General features: G+C 41.4%; 1 protein-coding gene across 2 annotated transcripts in view; it reads right to left on the reverse strand.

Annotated features, from left to right (window-relative positions):
- The window catches only part of URB1 (URB1 ribosome biogenesis 1 homolog (S. cerevisiae)), a 47479-nt gene continuing 19869 nt past the window's right edge, over positions 84 to 27693 (reverse strand). The window contains exons 16-39 of one of the 2 annotated variants that reach the window (XM_021404290.1): positions 26645 to 26761; positions 25866 to 26004; positions 24726 to 24896; positions 23487 to 23683; positions 22678 to 22902; positions 21965 to 22144; positions 20247 to 21102; positions 19118 to 19319; positions 18750 to 18927; positions 17458 to 17516; positions 16658 to 16851; positions 15258 to 15368; positions 15101 to 15164; positions 12743 to 12914; positions 12071 to 12173; positions 8855 to 9015; positions 8366 to 8477; positions 7075 to 7181; positions 6391 to 6534; positions 5504 to 5613; positions 4696 to 4872; positions 3516 to 3757; positions 1993 to 2589; positions 84 to 1369 (exon numbers count right to left, since the gene is read on the reverse strand). In XM_021404290.1, coding sequence (XP_021259965.1) covers positions 1164 to 1369; positions 1993 to 2589; positions 3516 to 3757; positions 4696 to 4872; positions 5504 to 5613; positions 6391 to 6534; positions 7075 to 7181; positions 8366 to 8477; positions 8855 to 9015; positions 12071 to 12173; positions 12743 to 12914; positions 15101 to 15164; positions 15258 to 15368; positions 16658 to 16851; positions 17458 to 17516; positions 18750 to 18927; positions 19118 to 19319; positions 20247 to 21102; positions 21965 to 22144; positions 22678 to 22902; positions 23487 to 23683; positions 24726 to 24896; positions 25866 to 26004; positions 26645 to 26761 — 4824 coding nt within the window. In that variant the 3' untranslated portion in view covers positions 84 to 1163. Of the gene's footprint in view, positions 1370 to 1992; positions 2590 to 2623; positions 3396 to 3435; positions 3758 to 4695; positions 4873 to 5503; positions 5614 to 6390; positions 6535 to 7074; positions 7182 to 8365; positions 8478 to 8854; positions 9016 to 12070; positions 12174 to 12742; positions 12915 to 15100; positions 15165 to 15257; positions 15369 to 16657; positions 16852 to 17457; positions 17517 to 18749; positions 18928 to 19117; positions 19320 to 20246; positions 21103 to 21964; positions 22145 to 22677; positions 22903 to 23486; positions 23684 to 24725; positions 24897 to 25865; positions 26005 to 26644; positions 26762 to 27693 lie in introns of those variants that run through there. The other variant, XR_002441045.1, reaches the window with a different exon arrangement.

Raw genomic sequence — 27693 nt, forward strand, 5'->3', positions numbered from 1 at the left:
CAAAGAACATTTCTTGATGTTACACTCCAGTGATTCTATATTAATATCATGCCACGCTTCAGCCTCTAGTGGGCTTGTACAGCTTTTTCAAGAGAATATTTTTTATTTTTAAATCAAGTCTTGATATAGATATTACGGCTTCTTTAGGACAAGGATACCGACGTGCAGAAGCAATCCCCATTTGCATCTCACATTCTTTTATTCTTAAAAAAGCACATTATATAAAGATCACAAGGAGTGTGCACTTTGAATTTTTCCCCAGTACAGAACCTGTACCTGGGTACAGCACATATTCATGAGTCAATTTAATAAATCCTGTTTTACATTTCAAAGGTTCAAGTTCAGGCTCTGCCTGTTTGCATGTCTGGAGTGATATGTTAAACTGCCCTTGAGGCCATGCTCGAGAAACATTTATCACACTTCACAGAGAATTTCCAATAAAACATATGTTTTATCAATCACCAGCAAGTCATTTGGGTCTTATCTCTCTCTCTCTCATCTTCTCAGAGTGGAGAGTCTTTGCTGCATGTTCCAGCAGTGGTGATGGGCAGTGCATTTCTTAATTAAAAAGATTATTTATAAAAAGAACAACCATAAAAACAACAAACAGAAAAGAGAATAAAGACCAGCTCCAATAGAAATGCTTTCAAAAGCAATCTAAAAATGACAAGAATCCTAGACCATCATGATCCCAGGGCTCAGAGCCATCTGTTTTAGTATCAAGTACCCTGAAAGAAATGGTTCTTCAAGAAACAGTAAATCATCGTGGCTAAACCTCTGAGCACTTGTTCTTTGCACTTATACTGGACTGTGGTGAAGTACTGCAGTCATTTTTCAACATCCTACGTTGGAGAGAGGATGAGTTTTAATTGCACGGGGACTGAAATACAGTCCAGAGGTGATGGACTGATCAGTTTTCTTTGGTTCTTCATAACGTTAAAAATGCTTGTAATAAAAATTATATAAATAACGTTGTGTTCCATAACTGCAGAAGGAAAGGAAAAAATTATGGCAACGATGAATTGCTCCTCCTCCTCTGAGTTTGCACACAGTAATAGGATATTGATCTTTATGACAAAAGTTAGTTTCATTTCAAGTTTCATGGGTCACAGCAGTGATGGCAGAGCATGTAACATTACAGACATAAGTGTCAGTTTGCTGAATCAATGTTCCAGTGCAGCTGAGGAAAGGGTTCTGCAAAGAGGCACAATAGTTTCCTCTTCTTGTTTATCAGTTTCCACATCATCATCATATAATTTATCATCTGTACTACTGCAGATCAATTTGACATGGGTTATTAACATATCTGGCTCCTGTGCTCCGAGCCATATGTCCCCAATGTAAACAGAAGTCAGGAATACAGAAACAGCTGTGGAAGAATAAACAGAAAACAATTAGAACAGATATGTTTCTAGTTCTACACAGCACTAACAAAATAACTCACTTTATCTACAGAACTATGTTTTAAAAGTTTCCTAACCCTCTTCTAGATGGAATATGTGTGAGTTATTCACTCATACAAAGCCAACTATCTTCCCCATAGTAAGGAAAAAAAAACAGTTTCTTGTTAGCACACCTTGCCAACATCTTTAAATAAAAAGGTCTGGAATCTGACCTGTGCCTTTTGCAATCCAATGGGAACAATGAACAGTATTTGGATCAGAACCCACATGGATTTATTTGTTGCAGACTGTTCTTCCCCTTGGAGTCACATTTTATGTATCTGACTCAACTCTATTAAAATTCTAGAAGGGAAAGTTTCTTTCAGGGAGTATGACTGTTGTACAACCAGAAATCCCTACAGCACAACCATATTCTGTTCTGCCAACCCACGTGCCCATACCGCCTGAGACACAGCTCTCACGTTGTTCAAGTGGTGAGCACCAGTGGACACAGAACTCCAGTTCTGATGAATAAAAATACCCATGGAACAACCTATTTTCTACCACGACCCTGCCTCGTAACATGATTGAGAAAGAAAAGGCAAGTTACCTTTCTTGTTCACATCCTCTTCTGTCATTGCTGACTGGCACAATGTTTTCACAAGTTCATGACAGCTGTTGTTAGTCAGGCCCTGAGCATCCATCAGGTGAAGCATGATTGAACTGAACAAACAGAGCTCTTTTAAGTGTCCCTCTGCCCCACTGCTGACCTCACAGATCCGAGTGTAAAATTTGAAGATGTTGTTCCTCAGGGTCTCATCCCTGAGCACCTCCTGCACTGCCACTGGGTGCGGCAAGATGCAATTCTGCAGCCACCGCAGAGTTAACGAAACGTTCTGCATATTGAGGCTGTGCTCAACCATGGACTTTACCAGCCATTTAGTTACTATGTACGCGGATGCACAGGTCAGACTGACTGCTTCATCTGCAAGGTCAGCAGATTTGAGGGGTTCCTCTGGATGTTTGGTAGGCAGAGGAATATGAGAGGGCTCCCAGTGGGCAAATATGGCATTCAGATCCTCTCTGCATTTCTCCAGCTCGGAGATGTTCAGGTCTGCAGCCATGCTGACTTCTCCTTCTGTCTTTCTCCTTTTCTGAGTGTGATGATGAAATGAGGATTGGGATTTGTTCTTTTCTTTAATGTTTTCTGTAAGAAAAACAACATCAAAACAAACATCAGGTCCTCCAAAGGACTTCTTTGTACAAAATTATTCAGGAAAGCCTGGTTCACGTGTTGTTTCAGTTGCTAAAAGGGTAAGCGGTAGCCTCATTTAACAGCCCACACAATTCAGAGCAAACAGGCTTCAGTGACTCCCAGACTGAAACACTCTTCTGAACTAGATCACCTAATTTTGAGATGACAATAAGGCCAGTGAGGCCCTGGCCCAAAGCTCCATAAAGTCATGGCAGCATTTCAGAGGTCTACAAGATGCAGTTTTGCTAGTAAGGCTACATTATTTGCCCAGTGAAGCTGAGGTGCCCCATCCCCGGAGGTGCTCAAGGCCAAGTTGGATGGGGCCCTGGGTAGCCTGAGCTGGTGGGGGGCAGCCCTGCCCACAGCAGGGGATGGGGCTGGGTGGGCTTTGAGGCCCCTTCCAGCCCAAACTGTCGTGTGATTCTACGACTATTTACACCAGATCATGAGAAATTCACACACCACTATTCTTTGGGCTAGTGGAGTCATAGCACACACCTGTTCACGGAAGGAGACACTAGCATAGCTACATTGCTTTTTAACAATGCAGGCTAAAGGAGTAAAGTCTGCTCTGCTCCAACATAGCTGCACCCAGGCTGAGTGTGGCTGATAAGCGTGGGATGTGAACTGCAACTGAGTTTTATTTTAAAGCTCTTTCACTTTTTGAAAATTGATTGCTCTGAGGCTTCCAGAATTATGTTAAAATTAGAAATCACTACAATAAAGATCTGAAAATTGGCTTTCCATTTCCATTCCTCCTCCCCCAAGCTGTATCTGATTGACTACAGTTATTAGTACTTCTTTCTAGGAAGTTTGCCTAATTCACATGGTTAGCATACAGCAACCCTAGCAATATTAATTTTATTGTTAGTACTTACTAAGCAATTCTTTGATCTGGTATTTCTGAGCAAGATTCTGCACATCCTCTTGGAGCTGCAGGTCTTTTTCAATGATGCTCCACTTATGCAACAGCAGCAGGATCTCTTTGTTTGACAGAACACTGTCATTCACAGTGAACCGACTCATTTCTTTAAAGGCCTCAACAACGAGAGCACGATATCCCAGCACAGAACTGAACGTAGTGAAAAACTGCGCCAGCTTGGCTAGATCTAAATTAGTCCTATAAAAATAGGAAACAGAAGCACCGTGTATTTTTCAGCACGCTAATGAGTAAAATGCAATAATAAACACAGGTTTTCCTCCTTCCACTCTTCTCTGACAGTTCTCCAGACATACACTTCTGTTTCTCAAGGTACCAGTATTAACTTCATTACCACTGAATCCCCAGAGCTTCACACCACTGGGTCTGGCAGACAGCTCATGGAGCACAGTCTTTGCCCTCCCACCTGTAAGAGCCAAAGGCATATGGCACACAAGGAAGAGGCCGGAGGTCTGGCACTTTATCTACACTTCTTTACGTTGCATTTATCTTCAAAATTTTGAGAAAATAAGCACAACTTCTCCAGGTTGTGGCAATACTTGTCTGCATGAAGAACTGCAGGTGCTATCAGGAACCCGAACAGAACTGGTTATCGACCTGTTTGCTTACTGCTATCCCTGCTGCGGCTGCTGTGTGTGGGCTCACTGAGTGCTGGGTCTGCAGAGAAGGGACTGACACTTACTTAACACTGTTGTATAGAACGTTGCGTGACTTCTCCTTGTATAATCTGCAGGCATGGTTCAGACACAAAAAGAGTCCAACACTTTGGAGAGCATGAAAGATCCCTGAAGCAAATAGCACCACTAACTGCAGGCACTAATCCAGAAGTAGAAAGCAGCTTAAAACACAGCAGCTTAAAAATAGCTAATTACTAAGGATGTAGAACTTGATGGTAACTATGCAACAGTTGTCATTTTGTTCCCAGTACATTACAGAAGCTGAATCTTCCTGGAAATCGCATAGAGGTTCACAAGTTAACATTCAGACTGAAGGTGAGAAGAGCATCACACTAATCAGAGATCGAGACGTTCTCTCAGCCTTCATAAATTTCAAACTGGACAGAGAATGACATGCAAGCTGATTTAAAAAGAAAAACAATGACAACAAAAAAAACTTACCGAATAAGTTTAACTAAAGCGATCAAAACATACAGAAATTCATTTACAAGCTGAATAGGAAGAAGCTTCCTGTTCTCCTGCAGCTTTTTCTTGTTTTCTCTCTTGCCTCCTACATTTGTCACCCACAGAGTGTGGACTAAGGAAATGATTCTATTTAGCAGCCTGTTTTCCAGAAACCTGAAAAACAAAGAAATAAATACCCATAGGGAAGACAGACTTTAACCAGAAACCAGTCTGTTTCCCAGAGGGGGGCATATTCTGGTGCACACTGGGAGCAGCTACCTCACAGCCAGGACCCATCGGGACTGGGAGGCCTGTGAAGCCCCAGCAGTGGAGACCCAGGCTGCTGCCCCACCAAGGACAAGGGAAACAACCAGCACCTCCTCCTGCCACACTGCAGTTGGGGAACAGCAGTGCATCCCAGTCCATGCAGAACACTAGTGACTGCTGGCTTGCACCTTTCATTACAAAGCATTGCCAGGCAATCCACTCAGTTGCAGCCATTGCCACCATTTCCTTAAAGCAATTGCTGTTCAAGACATCTTGGGTCCTTATATTCCTAACGCTGTAAGTAAAAACTCCTACTACAATTTGAAAGCGCCTTGTTTTTGTTTTTAGATACACAAAGGAACACTTCATGAAGAGTTCAGCAAGTTCTGCCAGTACAGTCCTAGGTGCCAAATATCACAGCCACTGACAGGGCCGTTTCTGTATCTGCCACCCTTTGTTTTCATATTCAGTTGCATAATTATTTCCTGCATGTGGGACAGTCGAATTGTTCTCATTTCACCAGTATTTCCCTAGTTACCTTTTCTCTAAGATGTGCAGTATCCAGGTTAGGAGGCTGTGGTCTTGTATCAGCTCATAAGCAGCTTTGGTTACATGGGCAGCATTTTGTAGCACCTCTAGAATATGATTCTGAAACAGAAAATATAATTTGTTCTTTTACAGAATTAGAATATAGTCAACATCTAATTACTATCCATCTTTCGGAAGGATGTAATTAGCACTCTGACTGGTATCCGGAATCTAATCAACTTAAAATATACTCCCAAACACCATGTGTTCAGGGAACAAAAGACGTTCTCTTTCCAAGGTTTCACACACACCGACAGTCATCTTTAAGGAAGCCTTTAGGGAGCAAGACAGCTTTCTCTTTGTCCAAGATTTTCATAGCTAAGTGAGATACTCTTAACAGAGCAGATTTCTCAGGGTTGATAATTACGAGCACAAGAGCTGCTGGCCTCTGAATTTCCTTCTTCTTAAAGCACTGTACAGATAACATGCTAGTTAGGGAATAAACAGACCTAAAAAATCAAAGAGCCTAACAGTATTAACAAAACTGAAGTCTGCAATGTTTTTCACAAAGCAGAAGAAATAAGAGTATGCAGTCAGACCATTAGCTGATGAAAGTGAGCGAAGGGCCCCATCCAACCTGGCCTTGAATACCTGCAGGGATGGGCACCCACAGCTTCTTTGGGCAGCCTGTGCCACGTGGGCAGGGACCTCTTCTAATTTCAGGGGCCATGTACGTGACTGGTTTAGACGTAAGTGGATATTTTCCTCCTCAACACATACAAAATCATCAACCAATACATTTTCAAGAGGAAAAGGGAAGAGTCAACTGCTCTGTTCTCCTTCATGTTTAAGATCTTCAAACCACACAACTTTATTTATTTATCTTGAAATTCCTACCTGAGAGCCTTCATCACACAAAGGACTGTTGAAAAAGGAAAGAATGACATGGAAAATCCTCTGGTAGTCATAGAGCTGGTAGCAGTGTTTATCACGCAGCCCTTCCCCAAGAAGTCTGAGAACCCAGTCACGCTCTGTTTTGTGCTACAAGTCATAAAAAACAGCACCATCAGACATTTCAGAATGATACCTGCTCATAAAGCACAACAAACCAGTCGCAAGGAATGCCGGCAAAGTGTACAACAGCTTCTTCTGGACTTCTCAACTTTCACATCTCCATAAAATTTAATCAATAACAACATCCATCAAGAACAGTTACTCTGCAGCCCAAATATGCACTGACAATGGGACTTGTAAAGTTGGTATTTCTAAAACATCTCAATCAAACTCCAGTTTAAATTATTAAACTCAAACATGAATTGAATTAGCTGGGGCAGAACATCCTGCTGCTTGTGCTATACAGTACACAACACAACTCACAATTTCATTATCTGCTTCGATTTAAAAAAAAAAAAGGAAAAAAAAAAAGCCAGAAATAACACTTCCCATTCAAACATAACACAAAACAAAGATCTCCCTAACAAATTATCTCTGGAAGAATAAGATTTGATTGCATTTTTATGTCTTTTTTCTATTCTTTTTGGAAGAATAAGTGGAATACCTATCATGGGATTCTTACGTTACCTCAAAATCAAAACTGTAGAAAAGCTGGAAAAACCCCGGTACTTTCCTCAGGTCCAAATACTGGTGTGACAGAAGGAACCTGGTTATCTTTGTATACATGTGCTCCTCTGTGAAGAGAAACAATGGTTGGTTACTGAGGAGGAGGACAATGTACCCAATATACAACCACGCGGCAAAATAAACTGAACCAATATTTTCCAGTTTTTCAGCTAGCTGTCAGGACAGTGTGTTAACTATAGCAAGGAGAGCTTGTGCTCTGAGGCTGACTATATTGTTTGAGCTGAGCCAGACTACTTGGAAGGGAAATTCAAACTCAACCATTTTTTCCAGAGATGCTAAAGCTCGGTCAGGCATCATTCCACAGGGCAAACCAGGTATCCCAATAGAGACTGCCTTACAGGCACGTTCAGTGTAGTCCTATGCACATTCATAGTCACCTCACAACTCTAGCATCAGAAGTGCTCATGAAACAGAGAAATAACATAAGAAAAATGCTACTGCACAAATGAGTAGGAGCATGTGTCACATCAATGTTTCATAGACAAATGGTATTTAAAGGCCTGAATTTCAGGTGTAGTTACCCATGCAAACCTCCCGAGAGCTTGTATGTGGCATACCAAACAAGGTGGGAGGACAAGAAACAATGGACACAAGTTAAAACATGACACTTTCAGACTAAATGTTAGGAAGAACTTTTTCCCCTGTAAGGACTGTGAGACAGTGGAACAGATTTCCCTGAGGGGTTGTGCAGCCTCCCATCCTTGGAGGCAGTCTATGACTCAGTCCAGAGGTCTGGATCTTTTCTAGTGTAAAGCCCTGAGCAAAATGGTCTGTTTTCAAAGTTGGCCCTGCTCTGGGCAGAGCATCTAGCCAAAGACTTCACAAGGTCCCTTACAACCCTGATGCTGTTTCTCCTTCGCAAAGATGACTTAATTGATTCAGTGTCTCTCAGGCCAGCAAACTCTGATCTGCTGAACAGGACACAGACTTTCACCTGTCTAGTCCTTTAATGATCTCCATCCCAAAATTTTAAGGAGGTAGAGTTATCATCCTTAATGGATCAGATATTGGTTCTGTACACAACAAAACGTCACTTCCCAGTCTTCCAGTAAGGCAGTCTATGCAAACACTGAAAGTTTTTCTCAGAAATACAGGAAAGCACACTTCATGGCTGCTGCCACTCTCACAGCTAACTCAGCCTCCAGCATCAACCAAGGACATTTCTCCATGCACACCCACTCCCTCCTCTTTAACATGCCAGAAATTCAACATGCGCAGCAGATTACAGTACCTGGCTTCAGCATCTGCTGTGCCACACGAGCGATGTAGAGGGTTAGGGAGAAGGTAAATCTGAGGTTCTGCTGCCTGATTCCATTTTGCACAGCATCCATGAGATACAGCAACTGCAGTACAAGAACCCAGGTGAGGAAAAGCTTGAACTATCACCCAAACAAATACAACAGCAGAGTGTAAATACAGAATAAGATTTTAGGATACTACAAAGGCCATAATCAAATACTAATCCCACCGGGATTTCTGTTCCTACAAATAAAAACATTAAGAATTTCTAAACATGTTTTCCCCTCTTTTTCTGCCCAGTGAATACAGAATCACAAACACAAAAGCAATAGAGGACAAGCAATGGGATAGAGGATAAAAATCTGCTTTGGGCTCTCTTACCACATGCAGGCAGACAGACAAGTAAAGCAGCAACTCTGCCTTAAACATCTACAACCTAAGATTTCTAACCTGGCAAACTATCAACAGAGCTCAGCATTACCTGTTTCTGCTCTCGAAAGCGAGCTCCTTCCAGATGAGAACGAAAAGAAGCCAAGACAAAATATGCTGCTGCTCTCATGTTGGAATCATAGCTGCTGAGGGCAGCCACCGTTAGGCCCAGGGCATTGACTTCAACAAACTTGTGACATGCCACTAAACATTCTGTGAGCAGAGGAGAAAAAGAAAGAAAAACATCCAGTGCATCATACTAACATGTCGTAGAGTATATAACAATACTACAATCCTTACTAGAACTTCCACTCGTGAACACCAATTTCTAGATCTACTTCCACAAGCTCTTATTTCATCACAGAGCCAAATGCTGAAGGCTCCGTCACGTAACAAAAACATCCTGCAAATCACTCAGTAGAAATTCTTTAGCAGCGCTGAAATTACGGTGGTTACTCTCATTTCTTTGAAGCAGGGATGAGTCTGTCTGGCAGACCATACAAAGTTAGCAGTAAATTCTGTAAAGATATCTCATATCTCACTGTTTCAGGAAAGCTAAGGGCAAGAAAGAAGAGGAAGGAAAATTCTCTTCCTCAGGTATTGGCTGGGCACTTGGTAAGTCCATGCCCAAAAGCAAGATCAGCACAGACAACGGAAAACCTGCCTGCACTGAAGAGTTTCTGTTATAGAATGGACAAGAGAATAACATCTAAATAAGCCATTAGTCACAACAGAAAAACAACTGTTATCATGCAAGCATGGGTAATTCTGCTGGTAAGGCATGTTCCTACTGAAGTGCTAGGCTGTACACCTATGCTCCTTTGAGAGGGACAAAATCCAGCAATGATCAGTAACCAGCCAAACAGAATACACCCTTGAACCTATTATTTATCTTCCATAGTGTTTTGTCATCAAGATGCTGAGTTTCTTTTTTAAGGGCTGTGTTTGAAGAGCTTGTGCCATTTCTACTCACCGATGGCTGGCAATGACTTGATGTAAAACCTCCAGATTATCTCCTGTGCTATTTGTATTTGATTTAACAGTCACAAAGAGATTGATTAGGAAAACCATCACTCACTGAAAACATGCAGTAGTAATATTTTCCATCCAGCTGACCTTGGAGAGTGCATTCAACAACTAACATCAAATAACAAGCTATTATTAAAAGAAAAAAAAACTTCAGTCTCTGTCTGACATACAGTTTGTTTAAAGTACCTTGAGAATCGTGATGGAAAAGCTTTCCACAAGATGCTTATCAGAGCTAAACTTAGACAGAAATTGCTATCTGCCCAGCTCCAGACTCACTTTTTACCCAGTGAGCATTAAACACCGTGCAGTAAGTCTGTGTTTATAAATCCAGCGGTTATATAACATCTGTGCACAGGGCACTGTGCAGCCGGTACAAAGAGCAAATAAATAAAGAACGAGGAATTCCAAAAGCAGCTGACATGGTTTAGGAGCACCATGGGACTCGAACCCACAAATCACTTGTGCCCTTTAAAAATGCTTCTTTGGGAACAGACTCACAAAATTACACAGAGTAGTCACAGAATCATAGAATGGCCTGGGTTGGAAGGGACCTCGAGGATCATCAAGCTCCAAGCCCCCAGCCACAGGCAGGGCCTCCAACCTCCACATCTAATGTTAGACCAGGCTGCACAGAGCCCCATCCAACCTGGCCTCGAACACCTCCAGGGATGGGGCATCCACAATGTCTCTGGGTAGCCTGTTCCAGCACTTCACCACTCTCATAGTAAAGAACTTCCCCCTGATATTCAACCTAAATCTTCTCTACTTCAACTTAAAACCATTTCCCACTGTCCTGCCATTATCCACCCTTGTAAAGAGTTGACTCCCCTCCTGTTTGTGGGCTTCCTTTAGGTACTGGAAGGCTGCAATGAGGTCACCCTGCAGCCTTCTCTTCTCCAGGTTGAACAAGCCCAGCTCCCTCAGCCTGTCTTCACAGGGGAGGTGCTCCAAGCCCTCTGATCACCTTTGTGGCCCTCCTCTGGACCCTCTCTAACAGCTCCCTGTCTTTCTTGTGCTGGGCACAAGAAAGGCTGCAGGTCTGGACACAGTACTCCAGATGGGGCCTCACAAGGGCAGAGTAGAGAGGGACAATCACCTCCTCCCTGCTGGCCACCCCTCTTCTGATGGAGCCCAAGGGTAGGCTCCAGTAGGCCCAGTAGTTTGCAACTATGCCTAAATACAGGACGAGGACATACAAAATAGAAACTGCACTGTAAGAGTTTAGGTGAACAAAGAAAGACCAAGTGTGATTTCACTGACAGACAGTTATCAACTTGCTAATTGCTTGTGCTGTTATTGTTGTGGAAAGCAAAACCCATTAACTACACAATTGTTAGCCACAATCAACATCGGGAGGGAGCTGGTTAGGAGATTCCTTGTGATCTATTTCCCACTTCGATCTTTAATTGCCCTCAAAATAGGCAGTGTGCATATGAATAACAGCAGGGATGTGCATAGGCAAAGCAGTCACATCAATAACTCTAAGTGATGATAAGCAGTATTCAAGCACCATGTAGACTTTCCTGAACTTTTCAAAGATACTGAGCACAGGCATAGTCACACCCACAATGGCCCCAAGTATCTCTGTCTGATGGACTGCAGCTGGGGTACTGTGTGTAGCACAGAAGGTACCACCCCTCCAGTGCCTGCTCTGCAGAAAATATACAGCCTTTGAGTGGGGAATATTCTCTACCATCTCTTTTATGCTTGTTTTATAATTGCACTGAACTGTTCCCTGTGCTATACAGAATGGAGTTCAAAAGGTAAGATAATGTAAATCTTTATCTAATTTTTAACTCTCCTAAACTGTTTTTAGTTCCAGTTTAAAAACCTCTCATCATCTTAAGCAGATCAGTCCCTCTACACAGGGTTAAACAACTACATTTGAAAACATCATGAGGGAACGCCTGGTCTTCTGGACAAGAACAGCTTGGTGCCTATGCTGCTACATAGTTCTAAGTACCTAAATCCCACTAGAAATACTGCGCTATTTGGAAAAGTGCTTTAAAAAGACTTTAACAGCAATTACGCCTAGTTACCTTTTAAGCCACTCCGAAATTACACTGCAGTTCAGTAGGTGGTTAAACCACGTATATATTTCTCCTTTCCAAAGCAAGCCATGTGATTTCTTGAAGTATTAACCCTCAGACTTTAAATAACAGCACTACAGATGGAGCCATGCAGCTCCCACAGCACAGTACCACGAGACAAAATGTCAAAGTGGGAACATTGAATTTACCTGGTCTGGTCAATTCACTGAAGAGCTGAAGTAGAAAACATGGATCATAGAAATCATCAAGGTTCTTGACACTTTCGTCTCTATACAGTGAGTCCTGCACCTCCTGAAACCAAACCCAAACCAAGATTATGTAAGGACTGATGCTGATTTCCAGTTTGGTTTCAAACTTCCCCAACCACCTCATCCCATTATACAGCAGCAATCCTAAATCTCACAAAATCTAACACAACATGGGCCAAGACGTGCTTCAGTTTATACTTAGCTTTCACTAACACAGTCGCAAAACTATCAGAAAAAGATACAGAAGCACGTTAGCAAACTGTATCAAAGACTAAAAAGCCCACTGTCAGTGGATACTTGGACAGCCAATTTTAATAACTTTAAAAGTCAAATTCTGAAGACAGTTACACATGGCAACATACAATCACACCTACAGACAAGATGTGGTCCATATACTGCAACTCATTTGAAAAATAATTGTTTCATTTCAGACAAAAAAAACAAACCACATTCAGCAAAGTGCTCCTAATTAATTCCAGCCTTCTTATGAATTTAAATATCTATCCTGATGTAAACATGTATTACATGAATGCAAAAATAAAAAAGGACTGAAGTGAAAGGCTCTTTTTCCATATCACAAGAAGGATAATTCAGCAGTTTAAACCACAGCACCTCTGATGGCAAAAGATGGCGATGCTGAGGGAAAGACAGAACTGTCTTCATCATCTTTTCTCGATCGAGCAGACATAGAATCTCCTCCATGCTTGGCTGCTGCCATAGTGACTTCCCTAGACTCTTGCAAGTCTTGTGATGCTCCACAGCAGCTGGACCCCACAGCAGGATTCTTAAAACATTGTTATAAGTAAAGGCATTAGTCAACAGGCTGATAGCACTGAGCAAAAAGTAATTACAGAGGCTATAAATCAGTACTTAAATTTTCCCTTCACTTCTACTTACTATCCTGTGGGAACCTGAAACTAGAACTTGTTTCCCCGGCAACACCTTTTTCATCCATCCAAAAGCTTTTCAAGTTCAGTCTGAGGGTGTCTCATTAACTATTTCCTAACCTGGTAATTCAAGTCAGAACTTACATTCTCACAAAAGTGGCTTCTTCTTTTAAGCTATAAATACAGGTAAGAAGAGACAGTGATCGAGATCAAGTCAGTGACGGTTGTCTCAACTGCAACTGATATTTCAAACCAGGATCACAATGCTTCAGTGAAACAACATTCTTACACTCCTCCTCTGATTTGCCCCTTAAACCCCACTTATTGTGCTTAAAGTGCTACTGATATTGTCATTTACAATGCGGGTACTACCACCAGCATGCCTCTCTGTCAGTGAAGCAGTAGGTGGGATGAAGCCGGGCTCCTTATCACCCAGAACCTCAATACCCTGTAACACAAGCTAGGATCTGCTGGGTATTCACTTTTCCTGAATGTGCTCTACAATCACTCAAACTCTTCAGTGCTGGGATCACAATTAGCATCTGGCTACCAATCCACTTCAGGGTCCAGTATGAAACTGTCTCTCCTTTAAAAAGACTAGAAATGTTTGGGACCCTAATTGCCTCTGAGAACAGTCTCCTCCACTTAACACCCTCCCATCTGCAAACTCTTTTGGTGAAGATTTATGCAGCATGTAGCTATTGCCAGAGCCCTTGCTACTGGAAGCCACTTCGGTTGCCTTCTAACAAGAACTTTCATTTACTGTCTCACATTATAGGCTGCAACGATTATCTGTATTTTCAGACAAAGCTCAGGAAGGAAATTAGGTTTCTAATTAAGAGTCTAGTCCCTCTCCAACTGCCTGAGCTGGTACTCTTAGAATCATTTGAGTTGGAAGGGACCTTTAAAGGCCATCTTGTCCAATCCCCTGCCATGAACAGGGACATCCACAGCTAGATCAGGTCTCTCAGAGCCCCATCCAGCCTGACCTTGAGTGTCTCCAGAGACAGGGCATCCACCACCCCTCTGGGCAACTTGTTCCAGTGCCTCACCACTCTTATCATAAAATACTTTCTCCTTCAACTTTAATGCAAATATTCTAGCCATAGTCATTAAACACTTCACAACTGATTAATCTGGCAGGACACTGCTACAGCAAAAGGTGAGGAAAAGTTCAACCACACTAACTGCATCAGCCTCACTAAGTCAAAGACAGGGAAAACCAAGAATTGAGATCTCCACCTGTGTTTAGAAAGTACGAAAGTTAAATCAATAGTGCACTCTAAGTCACTATTTTTTTTTGCGTAATTTCTCTGCCCATAACAAGAAGATAATTGTCTTGCAGTGCTTTTAATATTTATGCCCAAACCTCAAATCAAAAAGCACCTCTAAGCAAGGCAGAGCAAAAACATCAGCATCTGTAAGCACTAACTGCAGCTGACTTCCCTGTAGACTGCTTTTGCAGAGGGCCTGAAAATTCTTCTATACAGGACACAGTTCTCTCTTGTAAAGCATGTAGATGTATTGTAAGACTGTGCTATAATGAGAGCTATTGTCCAGATTATTGTAAGACAAAGCATTAATACCGTATTAGTATCCCAAATGTAGCTAAGTGCATGTTAATGCAAGAGGTTACCCATCACTTCTCCACTGGCATCTTCCTTCCCTCTACAGCAAAGAGCCATAACAAAACATCATATACACAGGGGCAAGAGCATTGAGAAGGGCAAGGGTTATGCTGAGTAGCAAATGGCGTATCCCAGGAGAACAGGAAGGAATCCTACGCTAGCAACTTATGTATTGGCCTGGTGACTGGGGCACTCATTAAATGAGAAAGCTAAACACTGACACTGTAGTCACCCACATACTGATCCCTCTGTCCAAAAGTCTGGGCAACATGAATTTTACATTTTATCCATTTTTCCATTTTCATATGAAAAATGTTTCCAAAAGCAACACTCACCTACAAGTTTGACCTTACTCAATGATACTCTCAGTTAAAAATAAGACCTTGGAAAAATTCCAGTTGTGACACTGCTTACTTGCGTATAATTGGTCAAATAAAGGACGGTGGTCAACTTACCTGGAGTTTATAAGACTTTGATTATTCTTTTCATATAACTGAAGCAGTAGCAGTATCTTCTGATCTAAAAAAACCAACAAAAATGAAAGCTAAAGTCAGTCACCTATGAAGATGAAAAACAGATCTAGCAGCAGCTACCTTTCCCAGGCTGACATACCTACAGTACTCAGCGTAGCCCCATAGGCACCCAGCAGCACAGCAAGGTGACTGCTCTCACAGACTGAAGGGTCGAGTTTCACAATTGTCAGCAGGATATCCACCAAGGCCTCTGAAATAAATGCATGCAGATTTAAATATTGTCATGATTCCACCAAAGGATGATGATGGGACATTTAATTCGAGGCCAAAAAAGAACGTGTTTTGAAGAAGTTTAAAAAGCATTTCCAAGGTGAACAAACAGATGTTGCTGTGATGCAAGCTTCACAATGTGACATATCTCCCTGCTGAACTTTTCTACAGGCATATATTTGTTACCTCGGAACAAATTAAGTGCCATACTCTACTCTGCCCTGCCACAGTTCCATTCTCCCAGGAAAGATTAAGTTAACTCAGGAGTTGCAAGGAGTAAAGACACACATCCCAACAACCTTCCCAGGGCACTCCAGAACATGGAAGATCACACTCCAGCTGCAGTGACTTATCAAAATGCTTCTATAGCATACTCTTAAAAGGCTGTCTTCATTGCAGAGTCTTTTAGCAAGCTACAGTAACTCTGTCCCGAGATGTACAAAAGGTATTCACCTTTATTTTATGACTAGCTGAGAAACAGGTGAGTAAGTGATTAGGTTACTCAAAGTCAAATAGGTTATCTGTGGCAGATTCAAGATCTGGATCCAGATCTCTCTGCTCCCGGTACCTGAAAACACACAGGCTATTTCCCCCAGTATCTACAGGAATATATCAAAACAGTACAGATCATAAAGACATTGGTCTAAATGAATGCACTTTTGACACGAGCTTCTTAATTACTCGTTAGCTTCAAACAATCCATCTTGCTGCTTTACAGAAAAAAATTCAGATGACAAAATACATGCAACACCTATTACTTATTAGGACCCAATTTATGTTATTAATGGAAGGACAGTGCAAGCTTTCATGAGGAATATCAAATCTACATGGAGTAAATTAACATTGGAGATACAACCTGCAAAATCAACTTAAAATCTTCTGTACTAACTAATTCTAAAATGAGGGCCCCTGTCACATCTCTCTAAAAGAACCTTTGTGCACTTCAGTGATCTAACAACTTCACAGAAAACAAAAGGATCCATTCAAGATATCAACAAGATCTAAAAAGAAAAAAGAAAAAAAGGCACAAACCTGCCTTAACAGAGTTTTACAAAATGTGAGTGTTTAAAACTGGCAGCCACAAAATGAATGTGAACATCTGAATCCATACAGAGGCAGAATTTAAAACTAAATGCTAATACTCTGGAATTGTTTAATAGCTCTGCAAATATATGTGGGTGGATAGGTTCCTGGATGGGTAGAGTATAATGGGAGAAAGACAAGATTACTAAATATAGTTAAATGGAAGGAAGAAGAAAAAAAACATACCTCTTGTCTGGATGTTCGTGCCATCTTCTTCTCTTGACCTCAGCATGACTGACAAAAATAGAGAGTGGTGCGTGACCATCATGTGAAGTTTGGAGAGCTTGACTAATCTCTGACTAAGTGAGGATTCTTTCTTGTATAACAAGTGAATAGCAGTGTTCAGGACCTTCAGAAATGCTTCATCTCTGTAGCGGTACCTTTAGAAGTAAAGATCACAGAACAGTCACAGAACGTCTCTTCTTCAGCCACTTTGCTTTAATTCCTTTTATGCAATACTGGTACCTAATTATCAAAAGGAAAGAGGATTGGGACACAGTCATACTTGTAGCTGCAATGAGCTTAACAAAGGATGAGAATTTCTCCTACTAACACTTCAGGCAGCAGCCCTTCATATTAACCCTTTTACCTCCACAGAAACTAAAATTATCCTGAAATACCCACTTCCTTTGATTTCTTTTACTTAAATGGTTCACATTAATGATAGAAGATCTGACTTATTTTCATATTAATTGTATTTAAGAAATGCCTTAAATAAAAAAGGAGCATAAATAAGCATGAAGCTTCTCTATGCCAGTTAAGAAGCAGCTGGTCCAACTATCCAGTTAGCTGTGTTAGTTATGCAGACTGGAGCACAAAATTCCCATGTTCAGACTCCAATGAAAACAGCAGATGTCCTGCTCATCCAGAGAAGCAAAGAGCATCATCTAATCTGAGTGAGTTCAAGGGAGACAGCATGTTTCCAAGGTGCAGAACAAGGCCACGTGAACTGAACAGCATCTTTGGTGCATCTCAGAATTACTTACCTGAGTCCCGTCTTCACAAGGCTGTACCAGTCATCTGGGTCCACTTCTTCAACTAAGCTCTGGGCATGTAGTAAGCAGAAAGAGATGTTTATGTTTAGTACATAAAATTTCTACTGATCACAACCAGCAATTTCTGTTCCATAGACATACTAAGAACACGCAAGCCAAACACGTGAGACAATTAAAGGATAAGAGGGAAGAAAACTCTTAGACACAATAATTCTACCTCCTGATTCAAATGACACTGCAAGTATTGTTTTGTTGGGCCTGGGAATGAGGAAGCATATGGGCTGTATGCAATTAAAAAGCCAGCTGGTCTCTAGGTATCCAAAAACAAAACCAAAACAAAACAGAAAAACAACCAACAACCATCTTTAAACTCGTGACGCTCCCAGAGTTTGAAAGGATTGCGATGCTGGCAAGTCAAAGTAAGAAACTGTTACTCACGTACTAGAAGATCTTCATGTACTTATAGCGTGCTTAGCTAATAACTGCACATGACAAATGGCTATGATAGCTGGATAAGCTGGGTGTACAGTGTGTTCTTTAATAAAATTCATCTTCTCTAGAGTACTACGGACCACAATATAAACAATCAGTTTTCAGAAGGCTCAGAACTGCATATGCCAGCGGTCCTGGCAATGCTAAGTGTTAACCTTGTCAGGTCTGCACAATCAAAATTAACATTACGAGATGGCCCCTTGAGTCCTGCAAGACTACAGTCCTACACAATCAGGTCCTAAGACAATCTCACAAAAAGCCAGCATAAGGTCAAAGGCATCTGCTGCCTGAAGAGACTTCCTATTTTTAATGTCCTATATGAATTTGCTTACCCTACACAATGAAAAAAAGAACAAAAGCAAAACAGAGAGGGAATGATCCAGAAGGTGTATTTTGTGAACAAACGGGATTTCTGCCATATACTTCTGAGGATGTGGCAGGTATGTCTTGTCAGAAGTGTCTCTATGTTGTCACTTTTACTTTTTAAGTAAAAACATCCATCAGTAACTTTTGATTTTTGTATCTTAAACACCTCAAATACTGGTTTTCAAAGAGCACTGCTAGCAGAAAGCTATCACCAACATCAACTCAAAACTGGTTCTTAGCAAGGAGTGGGAGGACAAAATTAACTCTGTAAAAGCTATTAAAAGCCCTCAGAAGCCATAAGTTATAAAACAAAAAATAAAGTCCAACCTGCATTTACCCAAGGCACAAATACAAAAGCACAATAATATATATCCATACAGTCACAATCTTGGATGCCAGCAACAGACATTAAAAAGAAGTCTCACCAGTAATTCTTCAAGCCTCAGTAGCACTGGCCTCTCCACATCTTGCTTGCTTTCATCTCTACTGCTGCTGTAGATGACAACTAATCCCTTCATGCAGGCTGATAACAGGCTTCTCCTCCAGGAATGCAGCTCTTCGGAGTTTTCAAGCACTCTAGAGATGGCATCTGCTACTGTCCAGCTGAAGAAATATATATTAAAAAAGTTACAACAAGCTTTGTGTGTAGCCTAAAGCTGTCTGGCTGCCAAGCTCAAAGCAACAGATTCTCTGAAGATGGCATTACTGTTCATAATATTTCCATGCATGTGTATCTATCACAACACTTTATGACACAAACTTTGTCATAGAACAGGGAATCAGATCTGCCTACCTCTCGTTATTTCCTGCTTTCTCAAGAGCAGCAGGGAGCTGGTCAATAAGCTTTCGCAGCCCTTTGCTTTGTGATGATGGCAACAACTTTGAAAGAACTTGCAATTTCACAGTGATCTCATGCGATGCTTCTGTGTCTTGAAATACACCGGAGAGCTCTTTCCACAGAGCTTTTCTCAGGACAGGTAGAACAGCTGAGACAACTGTAGGGAGAGAGCAGCACCAGTTTCACCAAACATGTTAAGCAACAACTGACATAATTACTAAGATTCCACATCACTTCTCTAATTAAGCCCCAGCTTACTTAGTTTCTAACTGTTACACTACAGTGACTGCTACAGAGGAGTGCACTCTGTATTGCTCCTTTAACATCATTAGGAAGTATTTAGCAAATATACCAGATAACCACTTGCTATGCAGCTGAAATAATTAGACATAGGAAAATAATGCAGACATTCAAAAGAGGGACAACTATGTGATAAAAAAAACCCTTGTCCTTGATTATCAGGAACAAGGAAATCCTTACCAGTTCTCTGACCATGGACTCAAGGGAATTGTACTCTCACATAAGCATACAGCTAGCATGTACCTTATAAATCAAGTCAGCTTGCCAGCAGTTTCCTCTTCTAGCGTTCAAGCACAAAACCATCAGCTGAATTAGGTGCCAGAAGAAGGCTTAGTTCTTTAACCATCCTGTACTGATGAAGTCTTTCCACTACTTGAACTTCCCCTACGCAGAACTAGCTTTCCCCACCAACAGCTACGGTCAGCCAGACTCTGTTGCTATTCACGTATCTACACAATAAGAGAAATTAATCTAACATGATCCTACCTATCTGAATCCTAAGGCAGTTTTGCTGGTTGAAAAAATCTTGCCAATTTAACGCTGCTGTTGCTTTGGAAAGTTTTGGACTGTATGCCAGTTTAGGAAGGCAGCAAATTAGAGATTTATTTTAGCGCAACGTTTTCAACTCTTACAGCTGTAGAAGCAGAAGATTAGATTCCAAAAAACCATATGGCAATGGCATTCTATTCAGACGGTGTTCAATCTACACCCAAGAAAAAGTTTTACCTCCTATACTAAGCCAAGTAGATAAGCACAAGGATAGATTTTCACATTGTGGCTTTACCTGTGGAAGGTCGGGTGAAATCATACTGGTCTCTGCATTGCAAATACACATTAATGAGCAGAAGAAATCTCTCCATGTTTTTCCTCAGGCACTTTTCAATGGAACAGCTTAGACACCACAGCTCGAACTGCAGCAGGTGAGTCCTACAGTGCTTTATCAGCATGCCCACAATGGCAAGGGAGGTTTCTGACCCCCGGTTAAGGCAGTAAACTTGCACCTCCACATTGACCACATGTGCAAATACTGGCTCACTTTCAAGTGCCTGAAGGAAAACTTTCTCCAAATCTTCACTGGCTGATGCTGACATCAATATCCCCAAAGCTTTAATGTGCTCTGTGGACAGCAGTAGATCTCCTCGCTGGGGCTGTCTTTGGTAGCTGTCTGTGAGGAGCTGCACCAAAATTTGTCCATACAAGCTCAACTGTTTTCCTTTTTTAGGGGATTTTTCAGATTTCTGAATAGTCAAGCTCATCTCAGGAAGTCGCAGCATGGTTAAAGTGATCTCTTTCAGCTGTGCTGCAGACATGTACGTATGCAATTCCTGAAGAGCCTCCAGCTGCTGAGACCTCTTGGGAGAGGCCTGGCTTCCTCCCTTCCCAAAAGCTTGTAGCTCTTTCAAGACACTTTTTACGATAGCTTCAAAATACTTCAATAACACGTGTATATGTTTCATGCTCTGCAACATCGGGGCACTTGTCTTCAGCAACCGGAGCACACCAGAATTGACATGAGCTGACAGAAGCTTCACAGTGACAGGGTTTAAACTGTGCTGGGGAAGAGAACGTTGTTCTAAAGCCAGGAACCAACTCTCCAGTGTTGGATGTTTGAAAATCAACATGAGCATATCTTCTAGGGTCTGTAACAAAAAGTTGTAACAATATCATTGAATAGATAATTATAGATTGGGAAAAAATAATTTATCTATCTTCCGGAACATGTTCAATACAATTACTGGACATGAAATTGGCTATTAACCCATCAGAGGATAAAAAAATTAACAAATTACAAGCGTATTATTATCATTCTTTCAACATCTCTGATGAGGGAGACACTCAGTATTTTCCACATCAAAGCACATTTTCAAGAGGAAAATATGTATATTCTGGGATTCTTCAGTGTAATCTCCATTCTAATCTCCAAAAATCCACAGAACAAATGAAAAGAGAGAAAAAATTCACTCCTCCAGGTATATAATTATGGTAACTAGCCTTAACACATGGCTTTGGAAAATAGAATTGCCTCTGCAAAGCTGAGTGATTCCTGTCATGACCTCTCCTTACCACATTCCAGCTCACGGGTGGGACTGTGGATGCTGCAGCTGATATATCTCCAGACAGCAGTTTCATAACTACTGAACTACATGCTCAAAGTGCCTTCTCCCAGATGCGAACAGCATCTCTCTGCATCAACCTGTTTCCGTGTAGCAGACACACTTAAATCCCAACTGAAATTCCAGAAATCTTCATGACTTACAAAATAACAGCCCTCACAAAGCCTGATGCTGGCTATTGCTGTCACAATTAGCCAATTCCGTGCTTTGGTGATTGCTGATAACACGTCAACAAAAATCTGTGCTCAACAATCATTCACTTCTCAGACAATTTGCTTTACTAAGGGGTTCGACAAAAACTTCCAGATATTTCCCTATTCTCTAGAATAAATCAAAAGAAAGTTCGTTATCAGTAAACTTCTAGCCTGTGTATCAAGGGATCCTGTACCTTGTCATTTAAAGATTCCTCTGTAATCAGAGAGTCTTCATCCATAAAGAGATCTGATTCAGCCTGATGCTTTTCTTGTTTCTGCCGATTTTCCAACTCTATCTGATTTCCCCGGCACAACAAGCTGTTCAGCAGGTCCACAAAGAGGTCAACGAGGCGAGGACCTGAAGTTTTACTAAGCTGTGAAAACACAGACACCGTGAAAGTTGAGAAAAGAGGAGGATGGGGATAGAAAGATAATTATCCAACAGTAACAGAATAAGTTAGGAACTTCCTGGATTACAACCTTTCTAGTGGAAGGAATCACTCCTCGCTGTAGAAATCTAGTTCAAAGAGAAGTCTCAGGGTGCCAAACAAATATTTTTAGATTTTCATCTATGGTATGACTTCCAATATAATGCAGGCCAATTTCACTCTCTTGAAAGGCTTTTTACAGAGACCCATGAGCCACCTTAAAATCTGGAGTTTATTTGCTCTGCACACAGATCAGTAAAGCAACTCACACAAAGGAAATGAAAACCTCCTCAACAATTAGAAGGTTAGGATTTGTTTACAAATTATCTGCAAGTCTGTCTGGTGCCCTCAGCCTAAGTGAGAACTGAGCGTGTGAAAAAGATGCAGAACTGGGTCCTGAAGGTTTAACAGCCAACTCATTTGTACTTACAGCAAGAAAATAAAACAAACCCACAGTGCCATGACAACATCGCTCTTACACTGCCAAAGTTCTCCACTGTGGATTTCAGGTACAGCAACACATGCTTCACTCCTAACAAAAGTTGTTCAGATGGGAGCTGGCAAGCCAAGTCTCTCAGTTTTGTCTGGATATCATCTTCTAGTAAGGTACTGCTTTCTCTTGCATAGGCATTCTTTAGCAAAGTTGTAAACACAGAATCCAGGGCCACAGCAGGTTCTTTGCATAACTCTTTACATTTTTTAAACTGTTTAAAATGAAAAAAAAAAACACAAAAACAAAACACAACTACATAAGAGAAAATTAAAAATTAGTATCATCTGAAGTTTCTTTAGCTACCTATGTGTTGTATCCTGGACTGACATTCCAGGGACACACCTCCGCAGTCATGCTGCCACAGAGCTAGCTAAAGGATTTCCCATGGGGTACCTGCAAATGGTCACTGCTAAGCTAAATAAAAACACAGCAGTTCCCAGCATGGCTGGTCCATGCATTCCAAACTCATACCTGAGTGAACTCCAGCCACTGTAAACTCCCTCCTCTGGCCTGCATCATTACAGCATGCTACACTGTGCCTGGTGAGAAATCGTAGTCTTTGGTGACTGGGTAGGACCCATGTGCTCTGGCTTCATTACCCACCAACCACAGCAGAAACCTCTCCTGCTGCTAGAGAAATGCCCTTAAGAACGTTTGTGTCCCTTGATGGGATCAAGAATGAAGACATAAGTTGAATGTAGAAGTACTTTCTGAAGGTAACGTAACTTTCATACACTGTGAGTTTTTTTCAGTAACAATGATTCAAGCATTCAAGTGAATTGAGGTATAGCATACCACAGGTTCCTGAGCTTGCTGAGGTATCCAGAGATTGTAATACTGGTTAAATTGGTAGAGCTGAGGATACTTAGAAACTTTCAGTGACTGCAGATCTTTATCATAGAGCTGGAACATCAAGCAGAGGGCAAGGGCATCTCTCTGAGAGTGTAGAAGATCAGTGAAAACACCAACAAGATACTCTACGATGTGTGCTCCTAGAAAACCAAAATAAAAAATGACACCTCTGTTGATAAAAGTTGCATAAGCACACACGATAAGGCAACCCTCCCTTCGTAAGAACAGGGCAACAGACCCTACAGAATTATTTTTAAATGCACTGAACAGGATTAAAAGGCATTTGTGACAAGCTGGACAAGTGTTCCTACCTCACTGAGGTACCTGGAAAAATCCTCCATACGATTGTCCTTGGCAAAATAAATAATCACCCCACCTCAAAATACATACTAAGGTTGGCGTGTTTCCTTTCACACAAGCATAAAATTAACTCTGCCTTTACTGTGTTGTGCTACACTTGCCTGCATTTTGAAAGAAAAGGGCTCCAGCCCAGCATCACATAAAAGGAGAACTGATTTGTACAGGAGGGAACACATCCAGGTTAATACACACCGGTTAAATCTGGAGAAGCTCCACCTCAGGTGCTACTCAACAGCTTAATATTGAAGGCTGGCAAATCCTGCCCTGAGGCCAACAGTTTTCCCTGTGACTCTTCACCAAATCCTTTCTGCCTATGGCCACTGAAACCACTTTCCTCCCACAGTCTGCATATTCCGTGCGTAAACACTTTGCTACTGAAGCATAACTGTTTCCAGGACAAGACAGTATGTGGACACTCCCTGCACTGCTCCCAGACCTCTCTATACTGTGCTCAGAGCAACTCTTTGTCTGGCCTGAGGTCATTCTCCTCCTCCACTTCCCTGCACCTCATTTGGGAAAGGTGAGCTCCTCCATTGCAACCTAGGCAAGTTTGCTTTCCCACAGTAAGAGTCCTCTGGAGTTGAATGGCAGTTTATAGACTATCCACATTTCCACTTTTTTCCCTACTCCAGAGACGAAGAGAGAGCTTCTCCAGGGTTAGGAGAGAAGGACAGAAGTATCTCACATAAGCTTTAATGCCTCTCTTGAGTGAGAAACACCACGGAAATACCTCCTCCTGCTTGCAATGGTAATAATAAAATGTCCTGGGGAGCTCACTGAGTAAGACTTCCATTCTCCATATAAAAATAAAAAAGTTTGTACCTGTTTCATTTTCAGTCTGAAGCAGCAGTTTATTCCTGGCTTCTAATGCAGCAGGGACAACAGCACTGAACGGAAATGTTTGGATAACAGTGTCTTCATTTAAAGTGAACCCAATTTCTTCATCTAAGCCATCACTGCCCTCAACAAGGACATCTACCATATCAAGGACATCTGTTGAGAGCAGAAAGAGTATAAACAAGATTCAGACTAACTAGAAACCAAAAGAGGTCAAATTCAACATCCCAAGAATATGAGGCAGTTTCTTAATTCCCAGAGCAGAAAAAGGGATGAAAACACATTAGTCCAGCAACAATCACTCCAACAGTGTACTCAGTTTCATGGTTTGTCTTCCAACACCTACTACTGATTCACCCATCTCTGAGAGATTTCTCAGCAAAAGCACCTACTGACCCATCAGAAGAACAGCATGGGTAGTCCTTGAAGAGCTTTTGTATAGATACAGCATCTTGGTCATGAAAGAGTCAAAAGACAGCTTTATCATACCAAGAAAAGAGTTACAGCATACTCTGTGACTGGCATTAAGTCTCTGTAATGCAGCCAACTCAAGGCATCAGATCAGTCTGGTACTGAGGGCTGAATGACCTCAATTATCTTACATTTATGTACTGCAAATTCCTACACACAGACTGTTACAGCAGAATAGCTAGCACACGATAAGTCATCTACTGTCCACATCTGCAGAATTTTGATTTTGCCAGCAGCAGGACTGTGACTGGGCCCAGAAGGCAGGAGGAGGAAAATTCCAGCCACGAGCATGTCAGTAACGTTCCCTGCGCAGCCCAGACCTCATTTAACTCATGGATGATTGGAGATGAGCAGCCCCATGGGAAGAAATGTTAATACACTTAGTTTGAAAATGCTGGTGCAAGATCCTGATGCAAGATTTTAAATACTGCTAGAATAGCTTAACTGTATCAGAAATCATTTCTTTGGGCAAAGAGGTAACTTTGTAATTCAAAGTTCTACTTTTGATACTAGCCACAGCTGGAAGGCTGAATCCCGCAGATTCTTACTTAGGGAGGACTTCTACAGTTATCAGTCTTCAGTTTGCCTGATTAAGTCTAGAAAATCTAGACCAAAGTCTTGGAGTACTCTGTAATTGGAAGAACTGCCACGTACCATCAATGTGAGAGATGGGGATGCTGACACTATCAGAGTCTTGTTTAAACATGTTAACTTGGAGCATACTGGCCTCCTGAACAAGATCTGCTGCTTTATCTGTATACGGATAGGGATTTGTCACCAGTTTCAACAGGATCTGTTAATAAAGAGAGAGAAACGTAAGCAGACAGGCTAAGTCCACAGAAATGATGTCTCGTTAAGAAAAACTATGGGTTAAAAGTGCTTGAAAGGTCAACTCCCATGTGCTTCTGCAGGAATCTGGCTACAATTACCACTGTACGTGGGACACTGTGCCCGATGGAAAAAGAAATGTCCACTGCAGTTTTGTAATCAAAGTACCACAGACCGAGTCCCTGGGGAAACTGTAATGAAAAGGAAGCTCTGGGCATTTAACATCCTGAAAAGTAAACAGGAAAGATCAACTTTTCTTGTAAAAGATTACAATTTACTTAGGTCTGATAATTTTGGCAGATAATCCTACACAGAAAAGAACAGTTAAGAGTTATCACCCCCATGAACATTGTTGATACTCTCCTATCAACAATGCTGTAATAACAACTTATTTTTCTCAATTTAACTTTCCTCCAAACCTCTTCACCCTCCTCCCACCTAAGATAACAAAGATGTCATCTCTGCATAAACAATTAAAACCACCGCCTTTCTCAGAACTGATTCACCCATCTCTGAGAGATTTCTCAGCAAAAGCAACAAAATAATTAGTTTCCATTAATGCTATTCTCAGCATTGTTTATCTAGCTAATTTGAACAGTTGTTACCCTTTCCAAAAATTGAATCACTGCTTCCTTTTTGTCTTCTTTTGTATTATCTAAGTGTTCCAGCCAAATTGAAAGTTCCTTCCACGTGTACTCAAACACTCCGCTGTCATGTAAAACCTGTCCAGAAAAACAAAGGGGAATAAAAAAAATAAATAAATACAGGTCCTTTTGTACAGCAATTTCATGTTTTCTTCACACGCAAACCTAACCAAGGTCAAAGCTGTCTGGACACAGAGCATTCATTCCCTCCATCTAAGTAAATCTTACTCTTGTTATTTCAGGAGAGACAACTTTAAGTGGGTTGTACTTCCCCAAGGCCACACAGTGGCATTATAGCAAGAAAAGAAAAAAAGGACTGACCCATAAAAACATCTTGTTGTGGGGGGTTAGAAACTACTGATGTAATATAAATGAAAATCACTGCTAAATTAAACCAAAATCAGCCTACACCTGCTTCAAAGAGTTGGACAGATGGGAAAATAGAAAGAAAATGAACCTCAGGCCATACCCACTGTTTACACAGAAGAGTAAACATATTCATAGGTGGTATGGATGGGGACGTAGACATGATTTTACCACAACATGAACAGATTTAGAAAAGGTTGCTCACTTTCATAGTATCTAACTGAGGCTCTTATCTGAGAAACCTAACTTAAAAATTTGGTGATCCTACACTCCCTCTGTGAGAGAAAGGAAAGAGGAGGAGGAATGGCTGTCCAAAGAACAACCCAGATGGCAGGCCATTTGAACTGCGCAACGGTGTCATTGCCTGTCCCTTATCCTCAGCAACAGATGAAACCTTGGCCAGCTTCCTAACTCTGGCACCTACACTGAGTGTCTGAATTTATGTGGGATGAATTCATGCCTTTGTTCCTTCCCTTACCCAAAACACAAAGAAAGCTATCACAGCGCATTTGCTCAATATTTACTCTGTGTATGCCACCAGCAGCTATAAAAATAACACTACTGCTTACTTGAAGCTGACAGGATAATACATTTAATGAAGAAAAAAAGATCCATTTTTAAATAATTCACTATTTTTGGCAGTG

The sequence above is a fragment of the Numida meleagris genome, chromosome 1 (genome assembly GCF_002078875.1).
Source record: "Numida meleagris isolate 19003 breed g44 Domestic line chromosome 1, NumMel1.0, whole genome shotgun sequence".
NCBI classification, from domain to species: domain Eukaryota; kingdom Metazoa; phylum Chordata; class Aves; order Galliformes; family Numididae; genus Numida; species Numida meleagris.